The sequence below is a fragment of the Dipodomys spectabilis genome, unplaced genomic scaffold (assembly GCF_019054845.1).
Source record: "Dipodomys spectabilis isolate Male_0828 unplaced genomic scaffold, ASM1905484v1 ptg000138l, whole genome shotgun sequence".
In the NCBI taxonomy this organism is placed as follows: Eukaryota; Metazoa; Chordata; class Mammalia; order Rodentia; family Heteromyidae; genus Dipodomys; species Dipodomys spectabilis.
The window spans coordinates 6,103,674-6,127,001 of NW_024870815.1; the positions used below are offsets into that span (position 1 = coordinate 6,103,674).

Sequence of the window (23,328 nt, forward strand, 5' to 3'; positions counted from 1 at the left end):
AAAGGCAGCCTTCATTCTAGCCAGGAAAGGCTCTTCTAAAAGGAATACCTAGCCTAAGTTTCCATGGAAGAGCTATTCCAAGTATAATCTAAGGATTGAAATTAGAGAATTAAAGTACCATGAGCTAAAGCATTAATTTCTTTAGCAATAAATAGGACTGTTTGTTGTACAGTGATGAGACCTGGAAAGGCTGAGGCTACAGGTGTGCTGTTTGAGGAAACCATATGCATGTTATGAGAGGAAGGGGGACAACACAAAGACTCTATGAAGAAAACATCTGTTCTGAGCTTTGGATCTGTTTCATAAACATCGCATTAAACTATGGACAGTTTTGAGCATGAGCAATGAACAGGGCTGGGTACAGCTCTGTGGTGCAGCATCTGCTTAGCAGTGCAAGAGCCTGGCTTCCTACCTTGAAATATTCCTTGCTTGTTGCTCCGTTAAGCCAAGCTCCTCACTGGAAACTCCACCTTTGGTTATAAGGTCATCAATAATGTCAGCAATATCAGTCAGTCCTGTTGTCTGCAGTGGATCTACTGAAACACTTCAATTGCAAATGTCGTTTGAGAAATAGAACCAGTGTCTACAACTCAATTACATCAAGCAGAAGTGAGCATGCCTTTCTGGAGCATAAATGAACACAGAGTGAAAACGCTCTTCTACTCTTCATTTCTATAATTCTGGTATTTTCTAGTGCAAAAGAAAACGTAGCAAAAGCAGTCTCCTATTCTAACGACCTATGACAGAACAGCGAGGGATCTACCGTAGCACTTCTCAGTTTCTCAAGACAACCCAATCCCAATGGGATCTCACAGAGTTCCTTTAAATCACAAAATGATGCGAATTTCACAGTTCACATTCATTGGAACAACAATATTTCCAGAATACATCATTTAAACCCAAATTTAAGTAAAGTCACAAATTAACTCTTAAAATATTTACCTCTCAAGTAATTCAGCACTGTTGTTCACATCTAAAAAATAAATTAAATTATTAATAAAACTTTTAGGTCTGGAATTTTAATTTCATTTTATTAATCAGATTTAGAAATAATATAATCAGAATGAAATACATTTAAACCTCTAAACTGGTTTTAAGTATATTTATCTAGCATACTTCTCCTTCTATGAAAATGCTATTTGGTAGCTAGATCATGAGTTTTTCAGTCCTGAGTATGCTGTAGAATGTACTTCAGGAAGTGCATCTGCTCTTCTTTAGTATACAGTTTAGAATACTACAATGCACCTTCCTTCAATACTAAGAAAACAGCTATGTCCTGTGACCAGAAAATAATACATGTTTGAAAATATATGTTTGAAACTGAAAACACAGTTTGCTGGGAAGAATAAGATCTAAAGAATAATTTTTGAGCCATTTCTACTTAAAAAATTTTTTTTTCAGGACTAGCAGTTGACCATTTGGGCCGAGCCTGTAGCTCTGCCTTTCCAACGCTAGCTAAAAAGCACGACACAAAACAATCTATTCAGTCATTGTATTTTGTTGTTGTGGTGGTGGTGGTCATGGGGCTTGAACTCTGGGCTTGGGCACTGGCTGTCAAGGAGAGCTTGAGCCACAGAGCCACTTCTGGTTTTCGAGTGGTTTATTGGAGATAAGAGACTCTTGGACTTTCCTGCTCGGACTGGCTTTGAACCTCGATCCTCAAATCTCAGCCTCCTAAGTAGCTAGGATTACAGGCGTGAGCCACGGCGCCCGGCTCAGTCATTGTATTTATATGTATATATTTAATTTTATGTATTTCATTTCACTGTTACACTTGCCAGTACAAGAGTTAAACTCAGAGCCTCGTGCTTCCTTGGCTTTCTGGCTCATGGCTGGTACTCTACCATTGGGGCCACTTTTAGCTTGGCTGTTTTTCTTCTGGAGTCAAAGCTGATACTGGAGCTTAAGCTTAGTCTTGGGCTCTCACTTGGCTTTTCCACCCTACCAGTTGAGTCATACCTCTGCTTCCAACTTGTGTGTGTGTGTGTGTGTGTGTGTGTGTGTGTGTGTGTGGTGGTTAATTGGAGATAAGAAGCTTAGAGAATTTTTAGCTGGATTTGAACCTTGAACATCAGATCTCAGCCTCCTGAGTAGCTGGGATTACAGGTGCGGGCCACCAGTGCCCAGCTTGGCTTTTCTCTTGTTAATGAAGAGATAGGAAACGTTCTATCCAGGTTTGAATGGTCCTCACTACCTACTCATGAGGAAACCTGAAAGGATTCCCTTTCCCTTCCTATCTGAGTGGCATCAGGGAGGCAGGTGAGACCAACCTCAGTTAAAGGCCAGTGTCATCAGATGAGCAACAAGTTTCCCTTCCTTCTGTTAGCAACCTGCTGGGGCCTGTTGTCTACAAACCCAATGAGTCTTGTCAAAGCACTGCTAAAAGACAATGTCCTCTGCATAAACCCAGAGCACTATGGAGTGCAACTGAACTGAGCAACCTCTTGTCTAAAGACAAAGTCTTAAAAGATACAATTTACTGCCTCTGGGCCCTGACAAATATTTTTCTCAATTCAGTTATTACTAAGTCAAGTCTCAGCTACTGAAAGAAAGAATAAAAAGGTGATCACTAAGTGTGGATTAGTCAGATAAAAGGTGTGAAATGAAACTGATTTCTCAAAGAGCAGAAAATTGTCATATTCTAACACATACATTTCAAAATAGTTACACAGAGAGCTCCTATCTTTACTTTGAAACCTTTTTTTTTTTTGGTTAGTCGCGGGGCTTGAACTCTGGCCTGGGCGCTGTCCCTCAGCTCTTCGGCTTAAGGCAAGTGCTCCACCACTTGAACCACAGCCACTTCCTGAATCCATTTTTGGAGCTCTTTTTTTGGGAACTGCATTCACAGACAATTTATTAAACACAACCAAACAGTCTTACTTCTTGATAATTACAATTATTTTAAATTCTAAACAGTGACAGCCTGATTACTTACTTCATTTACAGTGGTGTCTCTGAATATCCTATGGCTGTTAACAAAATCTATCCTCCGTGAATTAATTATTTCCTACTAAGAATACTCAGAAGAAAGCTAAGTATGGTGGCTTTCGCCTGTAATCCCAGCTACTAAGGAGGATGAGATCAGGTGAATGGAGGTTTGAGGCTAGTCCAGGCAAAAAGGCAATGGAGTGATGTCTCACTTCCCAGCCATGACAAGAGCATGAGTAGAAGGACTGCAGTCCAGGGCAAATTGGGCCTATCTCAAAAATCACCAAACCAAAAACAAAGGCTGAGGGCTTACCTCAAGTGGTAGAGTGCCTATGTAGGCTGCATAAAGTTATGAGTTCAAACCTCAATAACATCCTGCCCCCTAAATTAGACTATTCAGAAAAGGGCTGAGTGCAATGACTTTCACACCTCTAATCCCACACACATGGCAGACAGAGTTGTGAGAACGGTGGTTAGAGGCCAGCCTGAGAAATAAATTAGTGAAACAAATAAGCCAGGGATGGTGGCACACATCTTTAGTCTCAGCTGTGAGGGAGTTCAACACTGGCCACAGGTGCAAGTGAGACTTTTCCTGAAAACAAACTGAAGGAAATGGGCTCAGGGTTGGGGCCAAAGTAATGAATGCTGTTTTAGCAGCATAAAGCCCTGAATTCAAACCCTAGTAGCACGCCAAAGCAAGTACAATTAGGACTGTACAATGAACTGGAAGTTTATTTTAGAAGAAGAAATCTAAGCTGTTTTGGATCATTAAGGCGAGTTAGTAACAATATATCTTTCTAAGATGCTAATGAGTGAAGACCATTTAGGGCACCCACAATCTTCACTTGGTTAAACAGGATTTTTTTCTTTAAAAAAACAGGATTTCTTTCCAGGTTCATAAGCATACACTAAACACTAAAGACCAACATTTTTTAGTGTATCCATCATTACACGGGCTAGATGGCAACTTCCACGCTCTCTTATTCATAGGGTAAAGTGTATGCAGTAAGACTACAGAAATACACCTTTATTTGCTGCCTCTAAAAGACAGGGAACAAAACATGGCACTAAAACTCCACTCAACATGGTAAATACAATGAGGAGGATAACAGGGCAGGTTTAATCAGGACAATAATGCAAAACAGCGATGTCTGTATAGCGAGACTCAATAAATGAACACCAGAAATGTGTTTTCAGGTTAAAATAAAAAAAAAATCACAATTGTCAGAGTTAGAATTTCTCCTTTTCTTGTAAAAAATATTTTAGTAATTCCACTTGCTATGTATTTCAAATGAAATGTTCCAGAGATATACTACATGATTGAAGTAATCTTTTGAAGTTCTTCATATGAATGACACAAGTTTTCATTTCCCCTCTCTGAAATAAGTATTAGAAAATGACTTCACAGGTCTTACCCAACTACATTCCCAACAGATATAGTTCAGCAATACTCTAATGCGGAATAAGGATGTGAGCAGAGGAAAGGAACAAAGAACAATACCGGAAGTAGAGTGCCGGTCACTGGAGAGGCTAACCACTGACTCCGCAGCAGGAAACACAAATGTTTTTTGACTGGAATGATTTTCTGTTACTGAAAATTCAGTTTCTGAAGGCTCCTCTTTAACACTTTGATCTTGCTCGGCCATGTGAGTCAGGAAATGCTCTAATCCATACGACATATGACAAAAGAAGAGGAAAAAAGAAAGAAGTAGGAAAAATCCAACACCAGTATACGAAATTTGCAATATATTATTCTAAGAATTTCTATGGTAAAGCGAACTAATTTAATGTGAAACTTAAAATGAAATCTGTCCCATAGTAAAAACAAACCAATAGTTAAATTTAAGAAAGAAGACATCAAGAAACCATAATAAAAGAACAGGACAGGCATTTTCAGACATTAAAGTCACAATGAAGTGGTAAAACAGCAAAGATACAGAGTAGGAAAGAGAGCTGGGAAAGTAGAATGCAGAGCTGAGGAAATCAACATGAATACAAGAGAGGCAGGCAGGCAGAAACTTTGAAAGAATCATTAAAAGAGTAAAGACCTTCATTAAGCTTATGTTTTGGCTTTATATATTTGCTTCTTACATATTTACATTATCTGAATTAAACATTTTTAAAGAAAGAATTGTAAGCAAACAAACTGACAAAAACATTAATAAAGGAAGGCCTAAAGCTCACGTATCGCCTCACTGTTTTGAGAGTGCTTAACTCCCATCTCCACGATAACCACTCAGAGCATGATTAGGGACAACCATTAGGGACTGCTGGCCCACATGACCAGGCACAGTGGTTCAAGCTATCTGGGAGGCAGAGGTCACTCTCAATTTGAGGCCTGCCCGGGTTCATGAGAGCATATATCTGGGTGCGGCGATGCACACCTGTCAGCTAGAACTGCAGGAAGCGTGGTGCATGCCTGCCACTGCTTCCTCAACACAGAAAAGCTCAAATAGGAAGGTCACAGTCCAGGCTAGCCCAGACAAAAAGTGAAACTCAAAAAGAGAGTGGTGGAGTAGCCTGAGTGGTAGAGAATGTGCTGAGAAAGCATAAAGCAATGAGCTTGAGCTCCAGCACTGTTTTAATCAGTGCTGGGAAAAAAGGAAACAAATTCATATGCAATTCATATAGGGGTGAGGAATACAAAAGGAAATGTCAAGTTGGGCACTGGTGGTTCACGCCTGTAATCCTTAGCTACTCCGGAGACTGAGATCTGAGGATCAGGGTTTGAAGCCAGCCCAGGCAGGAAAGTTTGAGAGACTTTCAACTCCAATTAATCACCAGAAACCCAAAGTGGTGCTGTGACTCAAAGTGCTAGCCTTGAGCAAAAAAGCCCCACAACCACCACCACCACATCACCACCACCACCACCACCAACTACAACAACCCAAAACCCAAAACCAAAACAGAAAAAGAATCATATACTTTTGGTAAGAATGGAAACTTTTTTTTGAAAAGCTGTACAGCGGTTCCTTAAAAGTTTAAAAATAAACCTATACTATCACCATGTCGTAACAATCTTGGGCTTATATCTAAAGAAAAAAAAATCAATATATAAGAGAGAGTTGGGCTGGGAAAGTGCTTGCCTTGCATGCATGAGGCCCTGGGTTCGATTCCTCAGCACCACATAAGCAAAAAAAAAAAAGCTGGAAGTGGCTCTGTGGCTCAAGTGGTAGAGCGCTAGCCTTGAGCCGAAGAGCTGAGGAACAGCGCCCAGGCCCAGAGTTCAAGCCCCACAACCGGACCCCCCCCCCCAAAATATATATATGAGAGATACCTACATACCCATGTAAGTGGGAAGGGGGGGGGGAAGGAAAGGATATACTGAGGAACTTTAACACATATCTAAGAACTGATGCCATAATACACATCATCTTATCCCAACACAAAATCAATGGAAATCCGTCAGCCCTTCCAACCCCACCACAACAAACCTTCTTCAGAAATGGGAATGGTTTTTGAAGTAATTGGTATTTCAGTTTCAGGACCAGAAGACAACTGGATGTTATCCACCTGTAGAAAACACACACATGTGCACACACAAACACACACACATAAAACAACCATTATAAATTTTATATTTGATAATTTCCAACTACTACAACAATTTTATGTGAGTTTTAAACATAGCACTAACTCAACAAATGAAATGGGATTAAATCCAATATAAGCTACATAGTAGGTGTCACAAAGAGGAAGGTTTCACTCATTTGTAGTGTGACTGAACCTTTTAGGAGACTTAGGAAAACAGCATCATATAATTATGGAATAGGAAAGCACCTTAACTACCATCTGGGTGAACATCTTCCAATTTTTAGATGAGGAAACAAGGCTCAGACTCAGTGACTTTCTTAGAACCAAACATTCATTTCTACCCAGATCCTCAAGAACCTACAGTGACAATGGTAATAAGTAGTACAGTAATAGCATATGGGAATAAAAGGAGGACTATCTGGGGACAGGAAGGAAGGAGGGGAACGAGGGAAAGGAAAGGAATACTGAGCAGGAAGATGATAAGGTCAGTCTTGTCTCCAGTATCATTCAGACTCAGTGTTTATGTGCATATGTGTAAAATTATAACAGGGTGGGATCACGCAGCAACTCTGCCACCTGAATTAGTGTTCTGTACTTCATTGCAGCCATCCTCCAAGATTAAATACTTAGGGACTTTGAGCATGCTTTTACAATTCTACCCTTGCAACTGTCTCCAGGTTTATGGTACAATTATTAGTCATTGTTCTAGTGGGAAACCTTTATTATATAAATGTGATTTTTATGATTGCCAGTGTCCACTAGGAGTAAAGGCAACCAAGAAACACATTCATCAGATACCTGCCATGTGCAGTAGGACATGAATGGTCCTCATCTGCCAGTCTCAAAGGCTTGGGCTCTATCAGGATTTTGGGGAACTTTCTCCAAATGTCAAACCAGCTATGCCAGCCTGTGTAATCTGAAAAGATGTTTTGGGTGGGCATGACAGGCATAGCTGTGGGAGATTAAGGGGCTAGAGCTGCAGACGCTGCTTGGCCAGCTGCCTGCCGAGGGTCTAGTGCCCAGTCTGCATGTTCACAGCCTTGCTGTGAGTCTTCCTCCTTACCAGGCGGTGTGGAACTCTTCCTTTGTCCTTTCTTCACTCAGTGTGCTCCTCCATCTTGACTTCATCTTTATCCTAAATGATCACTCCAAAATCTGCACATCTAGCCGAGACTTCGCTCCTCAGTTCCAGAAGTCTCCATCCCACTGCCTGCTAATTCCTTGTACTTCTAGCTGAGTGCAGCCTCACAGAAACCACTGGGCCTCCCTCCTCCACACAGCCCCACCCCCTTCCTCCTTGGACTCCACCAGGTACTCACTCTTCCCACAGCCCACTGGTCTCTAAGTCCTGCAACAGCCTCTCCATTGCTACTGCTAAGTTCACTGTCATTGCCATTGCCACTGCTGAGTTCACTTCTGTGACCATTTTTTTTCCTTGGATGTGCCTCAAACCACCATCATGGATCTCCTCAGGATGGTGCTGAGGCTTGTTTGTATCAAAGACTATTGGACTTTACCTCACAGACTTCAGGTCAAGAGTCTTGGAATACGAGGCCAGGGTGCGTGCATTTCCAACAAGTTTCCAGGATGATTTTTTTGTTTTGTTTTGTTTTGGTTTGGTTTTGGGTCTGGTGGTGGGGCCTGAACTCTGGGCCTGGGCACTGTCCCTCAGCTCTTCAGCTCAAGGCTAGCGCTCTACCACTTGAGCCACAGCACCACTTCCGGCTTTTTTCTTTTTGCTTATGTGATGCTGAGAAATCGAACCCAGGGCCTCAGGCATGCAAGGCAAGCGCTCTACCACTGAGCCAACTTCCCAGACCTCCAGGATGATTTTTATGAGCAGCCAGGTTTGAAGTCACTGGGACCCAACTGTTCTTCCTGTTCCCAGTTAGCATGTTTGATGAAATCACTTCATGGCTTAACATTCTGCAAAGGTTCCCTAATGCCAGTTTATAGGATAAAAATCCCCATTTCTTGGAGTAGCCAACAGTGCTTTCCCCTTTGTCCCGTTCCTACCTCTGCTACCCACAAAGGCTCCCTGTAAGTAATGCTGATACAGCATAAACACTATGCCTCTCGGCCCTTCTCTGCTCTTGTGCCCATCATTTGCCAGCCCTTTCTTATCTCACTGTGTTCACCAACTCATTACCAGCTCTACACAGGCTTCTCTGATGCATGCAGCAGGCCAGCTGTACCTATGCACTCTTTTGGCAAGCAGTACATATTTATACATCTACCTAATCTCTGTAGATTCCAAGCTCCTAGATGGTAGATAGTTCAGAGCCTGACTTCTTACAGATGCTCATGAAAATGTTTGTTGAAGAAATAAAAGGACTCAAGGAATATGTAAAGTAGCATGGCTAGACTGAGGTAGAAGTTAAAATCTGGCTTTCAGTGGGTTCTTATTACTAGCTGAGAACTAATTCAAACGAGATTCTTAGAAGTAAAGGGCTCCAAGGATTCGTTTAAAGCTCAATATTCATTTGGACATGAGACTTCCAAGTTAATGTTAAACAGCAGCAACAACAACAAAGCAACCAGGCTGGAGGTGATGGCTCAAGTCTAGAATCCTAGATACCTAGGAGGCAGAAATTTGATTATGGTTCAAGACACCATCTCCCAATGGCTGGGTGTAGTCATAAAAGGCTGTTATCCAAGCTATGGGGAAGCACAATGGATGGGCTCAGAGGTACATGCCTGTCATCCCCAGAGACGTGGGGAAGCACAAGTTCAGGCCAGCTCAGCCATAAAAGACCGTACATCAAAAAAGCCAACCCAAACAGGAGCCAGAGCGCACGCCTAGCTCTCCTGAGGCCTTCGTTTAATCTCTAGTGCCAACAAGAAACAAAACTTTCTTATTTAGACAAGCTCTCTACTGCTGAGCTACATCTTTAGCCCAATAAAAGTATTACTTAACAGTGGTCCTACTTCATATTTTAATATAGTTTTATGTATGTTTAATTTAATTTTAACCTTTTAAATGTGTTTTGAAAGTAAGGATTAAAGAAATTGTGTTATCACCTCACTGTAGTAAGAATGGCTGTCAAAAAGACTAACTATAACTGTTGGTGAAGACACGGAGAAAAGGGATCCTTGCACACTATTGGGAGGAAACTGAATTAATACAACCATATGGCAAACAGTATGGAGTTTGCCAAAAAATAAACTACCCTATGATCTATCAATCTCACTGACGGTTATCTGAAGGAATGAAATCAGTATCTGAGATATTTGTACTCATTTATCACAGTAACTTTCACAATAGCTAAGACGTGGAAAAAGCTAAGAGTCCATTAGTGGATGAATGAATAGAGAAAATGTGGTCAATATATAAAAAATGGAATGCTATACAATCATAAAAACAAATGGAATTGTGGGTGCCAGTGGCTTATGTCTATAATCCAGGAGGTTGAGATCTGAGGATCCCAATTTGAAGCCAACTCCATGAAGAAAGATCCAAGAAACTCAGCTCCAATTAACCAAAAAAAACAATCTGAAAGAGGAGGTATAACTTAAGTTAACTGAGAGCGAGAAACCCAGAGTTCAAGCCCCGGTGCTGGCTAAACAAAAGTGTTATTTGCCATAACATGGATAAAGCTGGTGACAATTAGCCACACACAGAAAGATAAGCACCACATGATCACATGCTTATGGGAAATCTAAAAAAGTTGATCTCAAAGAAATTAGGAAAAGTAAGGTAGTGGATAGAGAACTGGGAGAATAGAGTTGGAGAGGGGCGGTGCTGACTGTTGGGTATAAAGTTAGTGACACAGGAGCAAAAGTGCCTCAGATAGCCTGATACACGTGATACACTGTACATTTCATAAACCTAGAAGAGCCAGGCTCACGCATGTAATCCTACATACTCAGGAGACTGAGATCTGAGGACTATGGTTTAAAGCCACTGGCAGAAAAGTCAGTGACATTCTTATCATCAAAATAACCACCAAACTACTGGAAATGGAGTTGTGGCTCAGTGTGGTAGAGCATTAGCCTTGAGTGAAAAAGCACAGTCTGATTAGTACATTTCTTTCTTTAGTAGGAAGTCTGGGCATACTCCTTAACAGCTTAGGGCAGTACATCTCAACTGGGAATAAGTTGGGACCCTAGAGGATATCAGGCAATGTTGGAGATGTTTTGATTGTTAAACTAGAGATAGTGTCACTGGGTAGCTAGTGAATAAAGAGCAAGATGTTGCCTCAAATATCCTACAATGTGTGGGATAGTCCCCCATAGCAAAAAATTATCTGGGGCTGGGAATGTAGCTCAGTGGTGGAGCACTCAAGGCCTTGGGTTCAATCTCTGATACTGCAGTTTAAAAACAAAAGGCTCAAGTGGGAGGCCCTAGGTCTCAGTCCAAATCTAATAACTCAGTCACACACACACACACACACACACACACACACACACACACACACACACACACACACACACACACACACACACACACACACACACACACACACACACACACACACACACACACACACACACACACACACACACACACACACACACACACACACACACACACACACACACACACACACACCCTCCAGAATAAAGACACACTTCTACCTCATGACATCGTAGATTGAGCATTTCAGGTCCTGGGAAATCCTGCTCTATGTTTTCTGCAATGGTTTGAACCGCCAGGAGCTGCTCATCGATTTTCTGAAGCTTAGCATTGAGATCCTCTAGCCTGCAAGTTTGGGAGCTTGGCACGGACGGGGCTGCAGGAATGTCCTGCAGCAGTGTCCACAGCAGCAAATCTTCCACAGCATCTGACTTTGTACTCTGCTCTTTGAACTGGAATTCTGGTTGAGGCAGATCTAACATTTCTAAAGATAAAATTATCAGGGATTAAAATTAAGTAAGAGGCAGCTTTTAATGAGGTCATTTTAAGTCTATATAATCTTTGAAATCAGTTTTTTGTTTGTTTGTTTTTTTTTCTTTCTTTTCTTTTCTTTCTTTTTTTTTTTTTTTCTTGGTCAGTCCTCGGCTTCAACTCTTGGCCTAGGCACTGTACCTGAGCTCCTTTTGCTCAAGACTAGCACTCTACCGCTTGAGCCACTGGACGACTTCTGGCTGTTTCTGTGATTAACTGGAGATAAGAATCTCATGGACTTTCCTGCCCTGGCTGGCTTCCAACTGTGATTCTCAGATCTTAGCCTCTTGAGTAGGTAGGATTATAGGCATGAGCCACTGGTACCCAGCTTGAAATTAGTTTTAATATACTCAGAATTTCCATTTCAGTTTTGAGACTTCTGATCACAAGCTAGTATCACAAACTTGACACATATAATCTTAACCCCCTGAGACTTCAATATTTTTATGACTTTTTGAAATGCAACACCAGCACATAGTAAAAAGCAGGGCCAGCTGGGTGCTGGTGGCTCACGCCTGTAATCCTAGTTACTCAGGAGGCTGAGATCTGAGGATCTCAGTTCAAAGCCAGCTCGGGCAGGAAAGTCTGTGAGACTCATCTCCAAAAACCACTAGAAAACCAGAAGTGGCGCTATGGCTCAAGTGCTAGAGCGCTCGCCTTGAGCTGAAGAGCACAGGTACAGCGCCCAGGCGAAGAGTTCAAGCCTCAGGACTGACAAAAAAAAAAAAAGCAGGGCCTAACTTTTGCTGTTACTGACTCCATATGGCAACTCAAGTAAACATTTCATCTCCCGAGACCATGCATGGCTTCTCTAACTTGTTGCCTCTTTCATTTCTCACCTCAGTGAGCTCACCCCAAGCCAGAGGCATGAGGGCCAAAATTCCTCTCTTTCCTTCCAACACAATGATGCTAGACAGTCATGATTCTACTTCTTGCTAATGGCTGTGCTGCCACCACAGCCCAATGAGCTTTCCTAATAAATTCTGTGCCTGAGCCGGGCGCTGGTGGCTCACGCCTGTAATCCTAGCTACTCAGGAGGCTGAGATCTGAGGATCGCGGTTCAAAGCCAGCCCGGGCAAGAGAGACCGTGAGACTCCTATCTCCAATAAACCACCAGAAAACCTGGAAGTGGCGCTGTAGCTCAAGTGGTAGAGCACTCGCCTTGAGCTGAAGAGCTGAGGGACAGCGCCCAAGCCCAGAGTTCAAGCCCCACGACCGACCAAAAATAAATAAATTCTGTGCCTAAAACTTCTCTGTGTCTCCAGTGCCTTCATCCTCAAAGTCTAAATGCCTCAACGTGACAAAAGACACACAGTGTTCTCTCTGCTTAGTATAAAGCTTCATCACTTACTATTTCTTCAAACACTGCACTTGATTCCAAGTTCAATGAAACTTCCCTTTTCTGAAACTCAGCAAGCTCCCAGTTCGAATACCCTTTCACTCCCAGAATTCTACCTTCCTTAGAGCTTCACTTTGATGCCTCTCCTTAGCCAGTAGCAATCCTCTCTGAAGTCACAGTAGGTGCTGCATTATCCAGCAATCTCACTAGGCTTCCTTCTGCACTTACCAAGCTATATCCTAAGCATTCCTTTATTCCTGTGTCTTTCATTCCCCATTGGCTAACAGGCTAGGATTCCTCTTTTCCTCTTAGCTCCAAGGCTATTCCCCCAAGGCTAACAGGCTAGAATTCCTCTTTTCCTCTCAGCTCCAGCACTTACACTGTAATTTAATGTTTTTTTAAACTTTTTTTATTGTTATTATAAGGGTGATGTTCAGAGGGGTTACAGCTACGGTTATATAAGTCAAGTAAGGAGTACATTTCTTTCTGGACAATGTCACCCCTTCCCTTATTCTCTCCCAGTTTTTCCTTCTAACTTAATGTTTTTAGAATGAATAGTAGGCCAAAGAGTATGATGCTTGCCTCACCTAACACATAAAAGTTTTATGAAGACCAAATTATGTGATAAAGTGCTCTAAACTATATAAACAGTACTTGATATATATTTTCAGCCAGTCTGAGGTGAGTTTCCTATGAGAAGACAATGGTGAATGCCAGTGTTCACCATGACAGTTCTATAATATTGCCCTAGCCACCCTTCTTGCTTCTTGGCAGCCTGAAGTGTCTTCCCTGTCACCCTCAGTAAAGATTTGATGCACACAGACTTCAAGTACAAAATACAGACAGACACTCTCAGAATCAGGAATACCCCTGACAGATGACAAAAGGAGCTTCAAAATCTGCAACAGTGTGGGCTGGGAAGGTGGCTCAGTGGTAGAGCGCTTGCCTTGCATGCTCGAGGCCCTGGGTTCGATTCCTCAGCACCACATAAGCAAAAAGAAAAAAGCCGGAAGTGGCGCTGTGGCTCAAGTGGTAGTGCGCTAGCCTTGAGCTGAAGAGCTGAGGGACAGCGCCCAGGCCCAGAGTTCAGGCCCCACAACCGGACCCCAAAAAAAAAAAAAAAAATCTGCAACAGTGCTACTTGTTGGTGTATACAGCAGTGACACCTGTGCCTAAACATATCCTAAGGAGATGGTTTCCTCCACCATCCCTTCCTAGCAGTTCATGTCCCTGAGTACCCACTGTGGATCCTTCCTTCCTTCTTTCCTTCCTTCCTTTCTTCCTTTCTTTCTTTCTTTTGTCATCCGTTGTGCGGCCTGAACTCCGGGCCTGGGCACTGTCCCTCAACTCTTCAGCTCAAGGCTAGCACTCTACCACTTCAGCCATAGCACCACTTCTGGCTCTTTTCTGCTTATGTGGTGCTGAGGAATTGAACCCAGGGCCTCATGTATGCAAGGGAAGCACTCTACCACTGAGCCAACTTCCCAGCCCCCACTGTGGATTCTACACCTCATATCTTGCAACCACAAAGTAGGGTCACAACTCCTATGAGACCCAGGAAAAGCATTAGGCATGTGCTCCAGGAAACATGTGAATTAGATTGATCAAACCATTCATAGGCTGTAAGAACTTCAGATTGAGGAGAAATACTCTTCTAACTAGTACGTTTCCCATACGGTAACATGATTCATGACTATCAAGCTTATTTCTAACATAGAAATAAGGTACTGAGGTAGGAGAGGCCATGCTGTCATCACCTTTGTCCTGCTGTTTGTCTGTTGACGCTGCTGTTGCCGAAGCTGCTGAAGGGAGCTCAGGTACTTCATTGATACCTGCTTTCCAATTTTGCCCATCTAAACAAGCTGGAGTCACTTCTACAGGTTTAGGAAACAAACCCACAGTAGAACTGGCAGGTTCTATCAAGAATAGGAAAGGCATACAAAAATTAACTCTGAAATTCTAAACAATGTGATCAGAAGATAAACATAAGCAGTCAAAAGTGCAGTGGGTTTGGAGGAGGAAGACTCTGAGTAGGGAGAACAATATTAATATTTTTCAAAATATATTTAATTTGTTTAAAAAGTAGGAAAGAGGGGCTGGGAAGGTGGCTCAGTGGTAGAGCGCTTGCCTTGCATGCTCGAGGCCCTGGGTTCAATTCCTCAGCACCACATAAGCAAAAAGAAAAAAGCCAGAAGTGGCGCTGTGGCTCAAGTGGTAGAGCGCTAGCCTTGAGCTGAAAAGCTTAGGGACAGTGCTCAAGCCCAGAGTTCAGGCCCCATGACCGGACCCCAAAAAAAAAAAAAAAAAAAAGTCGGAAAGAGCTCTTACCTTGACTTTCAAAGTTGTGGGGGGTAAGAGCACCTGAGATGGAGGCAGCCATGCAATGCAACTCTGCAGATGACGGGACATCCAGGTGGTCACTTTGCTGTCTGGTAACGCCATCATCATGTTCAGGCTCTTCTCTGACAAGTAATTCCTGTAGGTCATCAGCTTCGATGTCAATCACGTTTATATAAGTACGTCCAGCCTGAGTTAAAACACATAAAAATCACTCTTTTCCCTTTTGATAGCTACTCTGCCAAAAAAACCCCTCTAATTCTGTACTCTCTTTTGGTTGTTGTTGGTTGTGGGGCTTGAACTGTGGGCCTGGGCGCTGTGCCTCAGCTCTTCAGCTCAAGATGATAGCTCCGTCACTTGAGCCACAGCGCTACTTCCAGTTTTCTGCTGGTTAATTGGAGATAAGAGTCTCACAGGACTTTCCTGTCTGGGCTGGCTTTGAACCCTGATCCTCAGATCTCAGCCTCCTGAGTAGCTAGGATTACAGGTGTGAGCCACCAGCACCAGGCCTTAATTCCTTATTCTTATTACTAGAAAACACAAAGAGTATGTATGGGGGAAACTCAGGAAAGCTGCAGGAAGTATGACACTGCTTTTTAGTTCAGTGTCTAATAAATTTTTGACCTTTTCTTCAAAGTTACCCAGGTGAGATTTTTACACTCAGTTTGCCCATACAGTAACATAACACTTGATGGCCAAAATAGCCTTAAGCACAAAGGTATTATTAAGACTCTGAACACGTAAGCCATGTTTGCTACCGTAGGGGGTGGGGAGGGGAATGGAGGTTCAGTTGATGTTTCAGTGGCAAATTTGACACTTGGATGCACATCTGGAACCAAGAGCTGAGAAATGTCCAAAGGTTCATGTTCTAAAAAAAAAAAAAAGGAATTCATAAAATCTCTGTAAATATCCCTAAGTCATTATCTTTATTGAACACATTAACAAACAGTTGTTGAAAATCTAAGTAGTAGATTCATAGGTGCAAATACATTAAAACAAATTATATTCTATCATAAGAGCAATGTACTCTATAGAGAAATTATATGTGAATGAAGATGGAGAAGCATTTTTATGAATAATTCACAAGAATAAAGTACCTAATTACATCAATAATTCATTACAACTTTCTATTTCCATTTCAAATCATTAAGTCATATTTATTTTCTTTTGGAATATTTCAATAAAGCCAGATTTTAGAAAATTTTTATTTTTTAGTTAGTTCTGGGTTTGAACTCAGGGTCTTACACTTGTTAGGTAGGTGCTCTACCACTTAAGTCATATCCCGACACTTTCTACTTTTGTTATTTTTCAAATAGGGTCTTGATTTAGCTTAGGACTACAACTACACTGATCTTTACCTCCCAAGTAGTTGAAATTACAGCCCTTCCTTCCCAGATTAACTATATTTTTACAATTTTTTTCTAAGAGTTATTTTTATTTAGCCTTTTTTTTTTTTGGTTGGTTGGGGGAGCTTGAACTCAGGCCTGGGCACTGTCCCTGAGCTCTTTTGCTAAAGACTAGCACACTACCATTTTGGGCCACAGTACCACTCCCAGTTTTCTGGTGGTTAATTGAAGATTAGCATCTCACAGACTTTTTGCCCAGGTTGGCTTTGAACCATGATCCTCAGATCTCAGCCTCATGAGTAGCTAGGAATAAAGGTATGAGTCACCAGTGCCTGGCTTAGCTAATTATTTATATTAGTAGTTTTATTAATATATAATTCATATTCTTTAAAAATGAATTTTAGAGCTAGGTGCCAGTGGCTCATGCCTATAATCTAAGCTACTTAGGAGGCTGAGATCTGAGGATTGCAGTTTAAAGCTAGCCCAGGCCAGAAAGGCCAGGAGAGTCCTATCTCCAATTAACTACCCCAAAAGCCAGAAGTGGAGTTGTGGATCAAGTAGAATGCTACAAAAGCTCAGGCTCAGAGTTCAAGCCCCAGGACTGGGCTTGAACACACACACACACACACACACACACACACACACACACACACACACACATACACACACACACACACACACACACACACACACGTAATTATAGAGCTCTGTTAGCTAGACTTTACCATTGTGTGTGTGTGTGTATGTGTGTGTGTGTGCCAGTCCTGGGGCTTGAACTCAGATCTCAGCCTCCTGAGTAGCTAGGATTATAGGTGTAAGCTGCTAGTACCTAGCTACTTAATATGCTTTTTTTTTTTTTTTTTTTTTGCCTGTCGTGGACCTGAACTCTGGACCTAGGCACTGTCCCTCAGCTTTTCAGCTCCAGGCAAGCGCTTGACTGCTTGAGCCCATAGCGCCACTTCCGGCTTTTTCTGTTTATATGGTGCTGAGGAATTGAACCCAGGGCCTCATGCATGCAAGGCAAGCACTCTACCACTGAACCACCTTTCCAGCCCTTAATATGCTTTTTAACAACGATATGTAATTTTACTGTTATTATTAAGATAATGTGCAGAGAGGCTACCATTTTATAAGTCAGGCAAGGGTCATGTCACCCTTCCTTCGCTTTCCCTTTGTTTCCCCATCCTATCCCTGCCCACAAGGTCATTGTCTACACAGTGTACACTGAACACTTCACATGTTAACATCTAGATTTTACAAAAGTAATCTGCTGCTTATTCAACAGTAAAATAAATATTCTTGACAACAGGAAAGTCAGCAGACAATTTAACTCTGGGTATCTGTCCTAGGACACTAATTAATTTCTAGTTTTTTATTTTTAATAAAGCTTTACTTTCAAATTACATGTTAAAAGACAACTCACTGTCAAACTGAGTCCAGGAAACTTGCTACCAATGCTTGAATATAAATTATATATTTGCCCAAAAACAGAAACAAGGAGTCCCAGAAGTACTTTCTATGCTTAGCTAACAGTCTTTTTCTAATGGAGTGGTAACACTGGCTTTGGCACATGCAGGTACAGGCTTAAAGTCAAACTGGCTGGGTAATGTTGGCTCACATCTGTAATCCTAGCTACTAAGGAGGCTGAGACCTAAGAATCATCTTTTAAAGCCAACTTGGCCAGAAAAGTCTATTAGGCTCTTATTTCCAACTAACCAATGAAAAACCAAAAGCAGAATTGTGGCTCATGTGGTACAATACCAGCCTTGTGCTAAAAATCTAAAGGATAGTGCCCAAACTCTGAGTTCAAGCCCCATTATTAGACAAACAAACAAAAATAAATAAATAAAGTTGTTTTTAGACAAATAAAAGACATCAGACCTGTGGTGGAAGTGCTGGACTGCTGATTTTTAACACATTCAGAGACAACTTCTTGAGATGCATCCTCCTTATCTTGTAGTAAATTAGGAGATTTCAGGCAAAAAGAAAAATCAGAAAACAATTTCACAACCATAATAACAATACATGACTGTTGATAATTATATAAAAAGTGATGGGAAGCTGGGTGTCAGTGACTCAGACTGTAATCCTAGCTATACAGACGGCTGAGATCTGAGAATCTCAGTTCAAAGCCCAGCCTAGGAAGTAAAGCTGTGATATTCTTAACTCTAATTAACAAGCAAAAATCTGAAAGTGGAGCTGTGATTCAAATGGTAGGACAGGACGCTATCCTTGAACAAAAAAGCACTGGGATAGCACCCAGCACCTGAGTTCAAGCCTCAAAATGGCCAAAAAGAGTGTGTGTGTGGGGGGGGAGATCAATTGACAAATTATAATCAATTAATAAACTTCAAATTTTTATTATTATCTATGCCCTAGGCATTCACTAGGATCACTCTTAGCCAACAATCTTCTATCTGGCAACAAGGAAAGTACTTCCCGGGTTGGGAAGGTGGCTCAGTGGTAACGTGCTTGCCATGCATGTATGAGGCTCTGGGTTTGATTCCTCAGCACCACATAAACCGAACAAGCCAGAAGTAGCGCTGTGGCTCAAGTGGTAAAGCGCTAGCCTTGAGCTGAAGAGCTGAGGGACAGCGCTCAGGCCCAGAGTTCAGGCTACAGGACCGATTAAAAAAAAAAAAAAAGGTTGAGATGTTACCAGGAGCAGGTGGTTCATGCCTGAAATCCTAAGATCTGAGTACTACAGTTTGAAGCCAGCCTGGGCAGGAAAGTCCTTGATGCTCTTGTCTCCAATTAATCACCAGAAACCTGGAAGTGCTGCTGGGGTTCAAAGTGGTAGAATGCTAGCCTTGAACAAAAAAGCTCAGGGACAGTGTCTAGGGCTGGAGTTCAAGCCCTACAACTGACCAAAAAAAAAAAATAAAAAGTTGAGGTGCCTTAAGTATGTCAAAACACATATGAAAAGTTTTTTCAAAGAGCATTTTTACCTTATAATATTATCTCTTTGTTGCTTTGTATGTCCCTCCCCCACAGTGTAACCCCCGCTTTCACTATATTTGATGTCAGTATAACATGTGGAGGAGATGGGGACAAACAAGTCGTTTAAGGATTCAGGTGGACCTGTTGCAACAATGAGAAGTACAAAATGTCATGTCAAAACCAGCTTTACAATGTCGGGGGGGGGGGGGGGGGGGGGGGGAGGAGGGGTGGTATGATTGGGTGGGAGGGAGGGGGGAGGCTGGGAAGGGAGGTGAAGGGTAAACAAAGGAGGAGGCTGCAATGCTTGGTAAGAAATGTATGCATTATCCTGCCCATGTAATTGTAACCCCTCTGTACAGTATGTTCTCAAATAAAATAAAATTAAATTAAAAAAAAAAAAAAAAAAAAAAAAAAAAAAAAAAAAAAAAAAAAAAAAAAAAAAAAAGAGCATTTTTACCTGGATCTGTATTAGTACTTGCATCCTGACTTCCCACAGCTTTCTTTAGGATAGAGGCCATGAAATGCAATCCAGCTGAAGTATTAACATTATCTTGTAGCATTTCTTAAATAGAACAAAACATTGGGAGCAGTCACTAAGAAGCCAACATGTTACTAGGGGCCTAGAAGCACAAAGACCTGAGTGAAGGAGAAGTAAAATGCTGCCAGCATGGATTTCTGCTCATGGTGGTTTGTATGCTGAACCTCAAGGGCACAGTGAGGGGTGTCTGTGTTAAGTCTAGGAACCTAGATCTTCCTCTGGCTTGTGAAGATCCAGCAGCTATTAAGCAGGGAGGTTATATGGTTAGACTTCTGTTCCAGAAAAGCCACTGCTGCCTTGTATGGAAAACAGATTTGAGTAGATAAAACTGAAGTCAGGTAGGCAGTCAGCTGGATGAGATTATTGCAGCAGTTCAGTTAGGACAAAGAAATTTCAGAATAACAAAGAGGTAAACTAGGCAAGAAGTGGTCACTGGTTGGGTGAGAGGAGAAAATTGGCAAGAAAAAAAGGTTTATTGCATGACTATGTTTCAGTAAAACTTGATTTAGAAAAACAGGCCAGGCTAGATCCTATCTTCAAGCCATAGTCTGTCAACCATTGCTCTACTGGATATAACTTCACAGCATATACCTCCCTGCTTTCTTGTCAACCATAACATGGAAGTAACTGACTCATTTTTATATTCTATCCATTCCTAGAAAGTTGATTTTTAACTCTTGCACAAACATTAACAATCATAAATATACATACCATAAGGTATGTATATAGACATACCATAAGGGATGTTGAAATTTTCCAAAGGCTGAGAAGCATAGTGTTCTTGTTGTTCCTAAATAAATGACCAAATGATCAATATATAATTAGTTCAAAGACATTTACTACTTTGGAAAAAATAGTCAATAACCATGTAGATTAAATTCCTAGATGCAGGTTCCATTCTATCGCTGACTGAATAACTACTTATTCTATCTATCAAGTTACTTACTCCTTGAAAGTAACTACGAGAGTTAGTTCAGGAACAGAAAGTGACAGAGGGTGTGAGATTGACTTGAATCATTGTAAACATGCACGTAAATGCCACAATGAAATTCCAGCCTTGTACTACTAATGTACTCTAATAAAATAAAAATAAAGAGTTCATTTACAAGTCAAATATTTAAACAGAGAATTAACAATTTAATGCAAAGTTACTATATGCAACTCTCAACTGCAGAGGCTGTTTGACATACAAACAACACGCTATTCTATCAAAATTATCAAAGTTCACAGACACAAAGAAATTCCAAACTCTTCATGTACAAGTCAGAGAAGAATAAGCTATAGCAGATACCTTGTCTTTCGTGACAATTTCAGGCTCTTCATTATTAATGAGGGAATCCTCCGGCCGGAAGCTTACGCTTTTTTTCTTGGATTTCTCAGATCTTTTCTCTTGCAGCTCTTTCTCAGCTCGTCGTCTTTGCCTGTCAAAAACAACAGTATAAAACATATTCTCCTCTTATATCAATGGTAGTTTTTCATTTATGTTATATCATATGGAGACAGTTACTGAACTGTTTTCAGTAGGATTTAATTAAATCAGGATATAAATACTACTAGTATACAAATTAATAAACACAATGAAACAAGGATGGGTGAAATTTATTTCAGGTTCCTTTTCTACTGAACTGACTATTCTGTGTTGGTCACTGGAGCCTGAAGACAGGCTTTGCCTTTGAAGCAGTTGTCAAACTCTCTTGGTTGAAGATCTGAAGCTGGTGGAAAAGCTCCATTCATTTATTTGAAAAAGATAAGAAGACTTAAAGTCACCTCAGCCAAAAATCTCAGCCAGGAGGAAAGAGGAAAGAGGTCCCCCAGACTGTGGGAAACATGTATACAGAAGGACTGCTGCCTGGAAAGAACAGAAGGAAGTAACCATTTCTAGAAAGAAAACACTAGTGATGGATGTTTGATTCATATGAAATTCAAAATTTTCTAGATTCAGCAATCATCTCCAACCCATGTATGTCTTGAGTATCCACTACAGCTAGAACATTATATTAAGTTAAATTACAGCCTTACTTTGTAAAGGAACATTGCTTGCTTACTAACTTGAAACAATTTACATCATACTTACTCTCCTGCTTTCTCTGAGTCTGGAAAACATAGTAAAATAAATAAAAATTAAAACTGGTTCCTGGTTTTAGATAGCACATGGAACATTGCATGATACTAAATAGGTGTTCTGCAAAAGATGCCAGGGAAGAATTCCTTTATAAAATGGAAAGAGTGATTCTTACAATAGGAATTTTCCTCATTATAAGACATGTTCAAAGCCAGGTGGAGGTGGCTCACGCCTGTAATCCTAGCTACTCAGGAGGCTGAGATCTGAGGATTGAGGTTCAAACCCAGCCCAGGCATTAAAGTCCATGAGACTCTTATCTTCAATAAACCACTCAAAAACTGTGGCTCAAGCAGTAGGTAGAGTGCTTGCCTTGAGCTGAAGAGCTGAGGGACAGTGTCCAGGCCCAGAGTTCAAGGCCCATGACAGGCCCCCCCCTCCCCCCGCAAAAAAAAAGACATGTTCAAATATATAATACTCGACAAGGACATTGTGAATAGGCCAGGAGGTTGAAGCAGACACTTCTACCTTCATTATATTAGCAGATTATTTTATAGTTTGTCACTATAAATATAGATTGTGACTATGAGTATAATGAACATGCTGACATGTGATATCATCAACTATACTTTCATTTAGAACTTGCCTTTTCTTACTGTTATTTCCTTGTCTTATTTCAGATGGTTCTAAATGGACGTTCAAAAGTTGAAGATGGGCAGAATCACCTTGTTCGAATAAATTAGGTTCTTGTTTTTGATAGCTTTGTTTAAATGCCATGAGGTTCTCAAGTGGAATAAGTTGTGGCTGTTTGCACTACAGAAAAGAAACAAAATATAATAATAAAAATTTACCAACTCATGTATGCAATACATTAAAAAAATAAAAAAAATACCTAAATGTGGAAGAGGTAACACAAATCAACTGGAACAAACTGACTTTGGTAAAATGTGCACCATATCTTAAAGAATTAAAGGTTTTGAGTGATGAAAGTTTCATCTTTATTTATGTTCATTTTTCCTTGCAGTGCTGGGGAACAAAACCAGGGTCTTGTGCATGATAGGCAAGTATTCTACCACTGGACTATAACACTGGCCTTAAACTGGATCATCTTGTTTCAGAAACTAAACAGAAGCCCACATCATCTAAATCTTATTTCCGTATTAAAGTCTTTCCTCTCTTACAACTGTAAACACTGCTATAATATCTGGTGCTTAGAACTGCAATGTACTGATGACTCCAAACAGGATGATGAGAACTTGAGGGCTCATTGTACTATTTTGTGCAGTAAAAGTTCTTTAATTTTTCTCAAAATGTAAACTCCATTTCTTTAGTCCTTCTTCTGTTTATAGTATGTTCACAAGAAAAGGAGACAAGGTTAAGTATTTTTTCTGACAACCTCTTCTGTTCCCAGCATCTTCT

General features: G+C 41.1%; 1 protein-coding gene across 1 annotated transcript in view; it reads right to left on the reverse strand.

Annotated features, from left to right (window-relative positions):
• Cplane1 (ciliogenesis and planar polarity effector 1) overlaps positions 1–23,328 on the reverse strand; it is a 98,523-nt gene that overhangs the window by 10,004 nt on the left and 65,191 nt on the right. The window contains exons 37-49 of the mRNA XM_042690597.1: positions 22,556–22,722; positions 21,142–21,271; positions 20,586–20,640; positions 19,770–19,874; positions 18,254–18,325; positions 15,785–15,894; positions 15,018–15,216; positions 14,447–14,605; positions 11,041–11,303; positions 6,363–6,441; positions 4,430–4,591; positions 943–973; positions 413–544 (exon numbers count right to left, since the gene is read on the reverse strand). Coding sequence (XP_042546531.1) covers positions 413–544; positions 943–973; positions 4,430–4,591; positions 6,363–6,441; positions 11,041–11,303; positions 14,447–14,605; positions 15,018–15,216; positions 15,785–15,894; positions 18,254–18,325; positions 19,770–19,874; positions 20,586–20,640; positions 21,142–21,271; positions 22,556–22,722 — 1,664 coding nt within the window. The remainder of the gene's footprint in view (positions 1–412; positions 545–942; positions 974–4,429; positions 4,592–6,362; positions 6,442–11,040; positions 11,304–14,446; positions 14,606–15,017; positions 15,217–15,784; positions 15,895–18,253; positions 18,326–19,769; positions 19,875–20,585; positions 20,641–21,141; positions 21,272–22,555; positions 22,723–23,328) is intronic.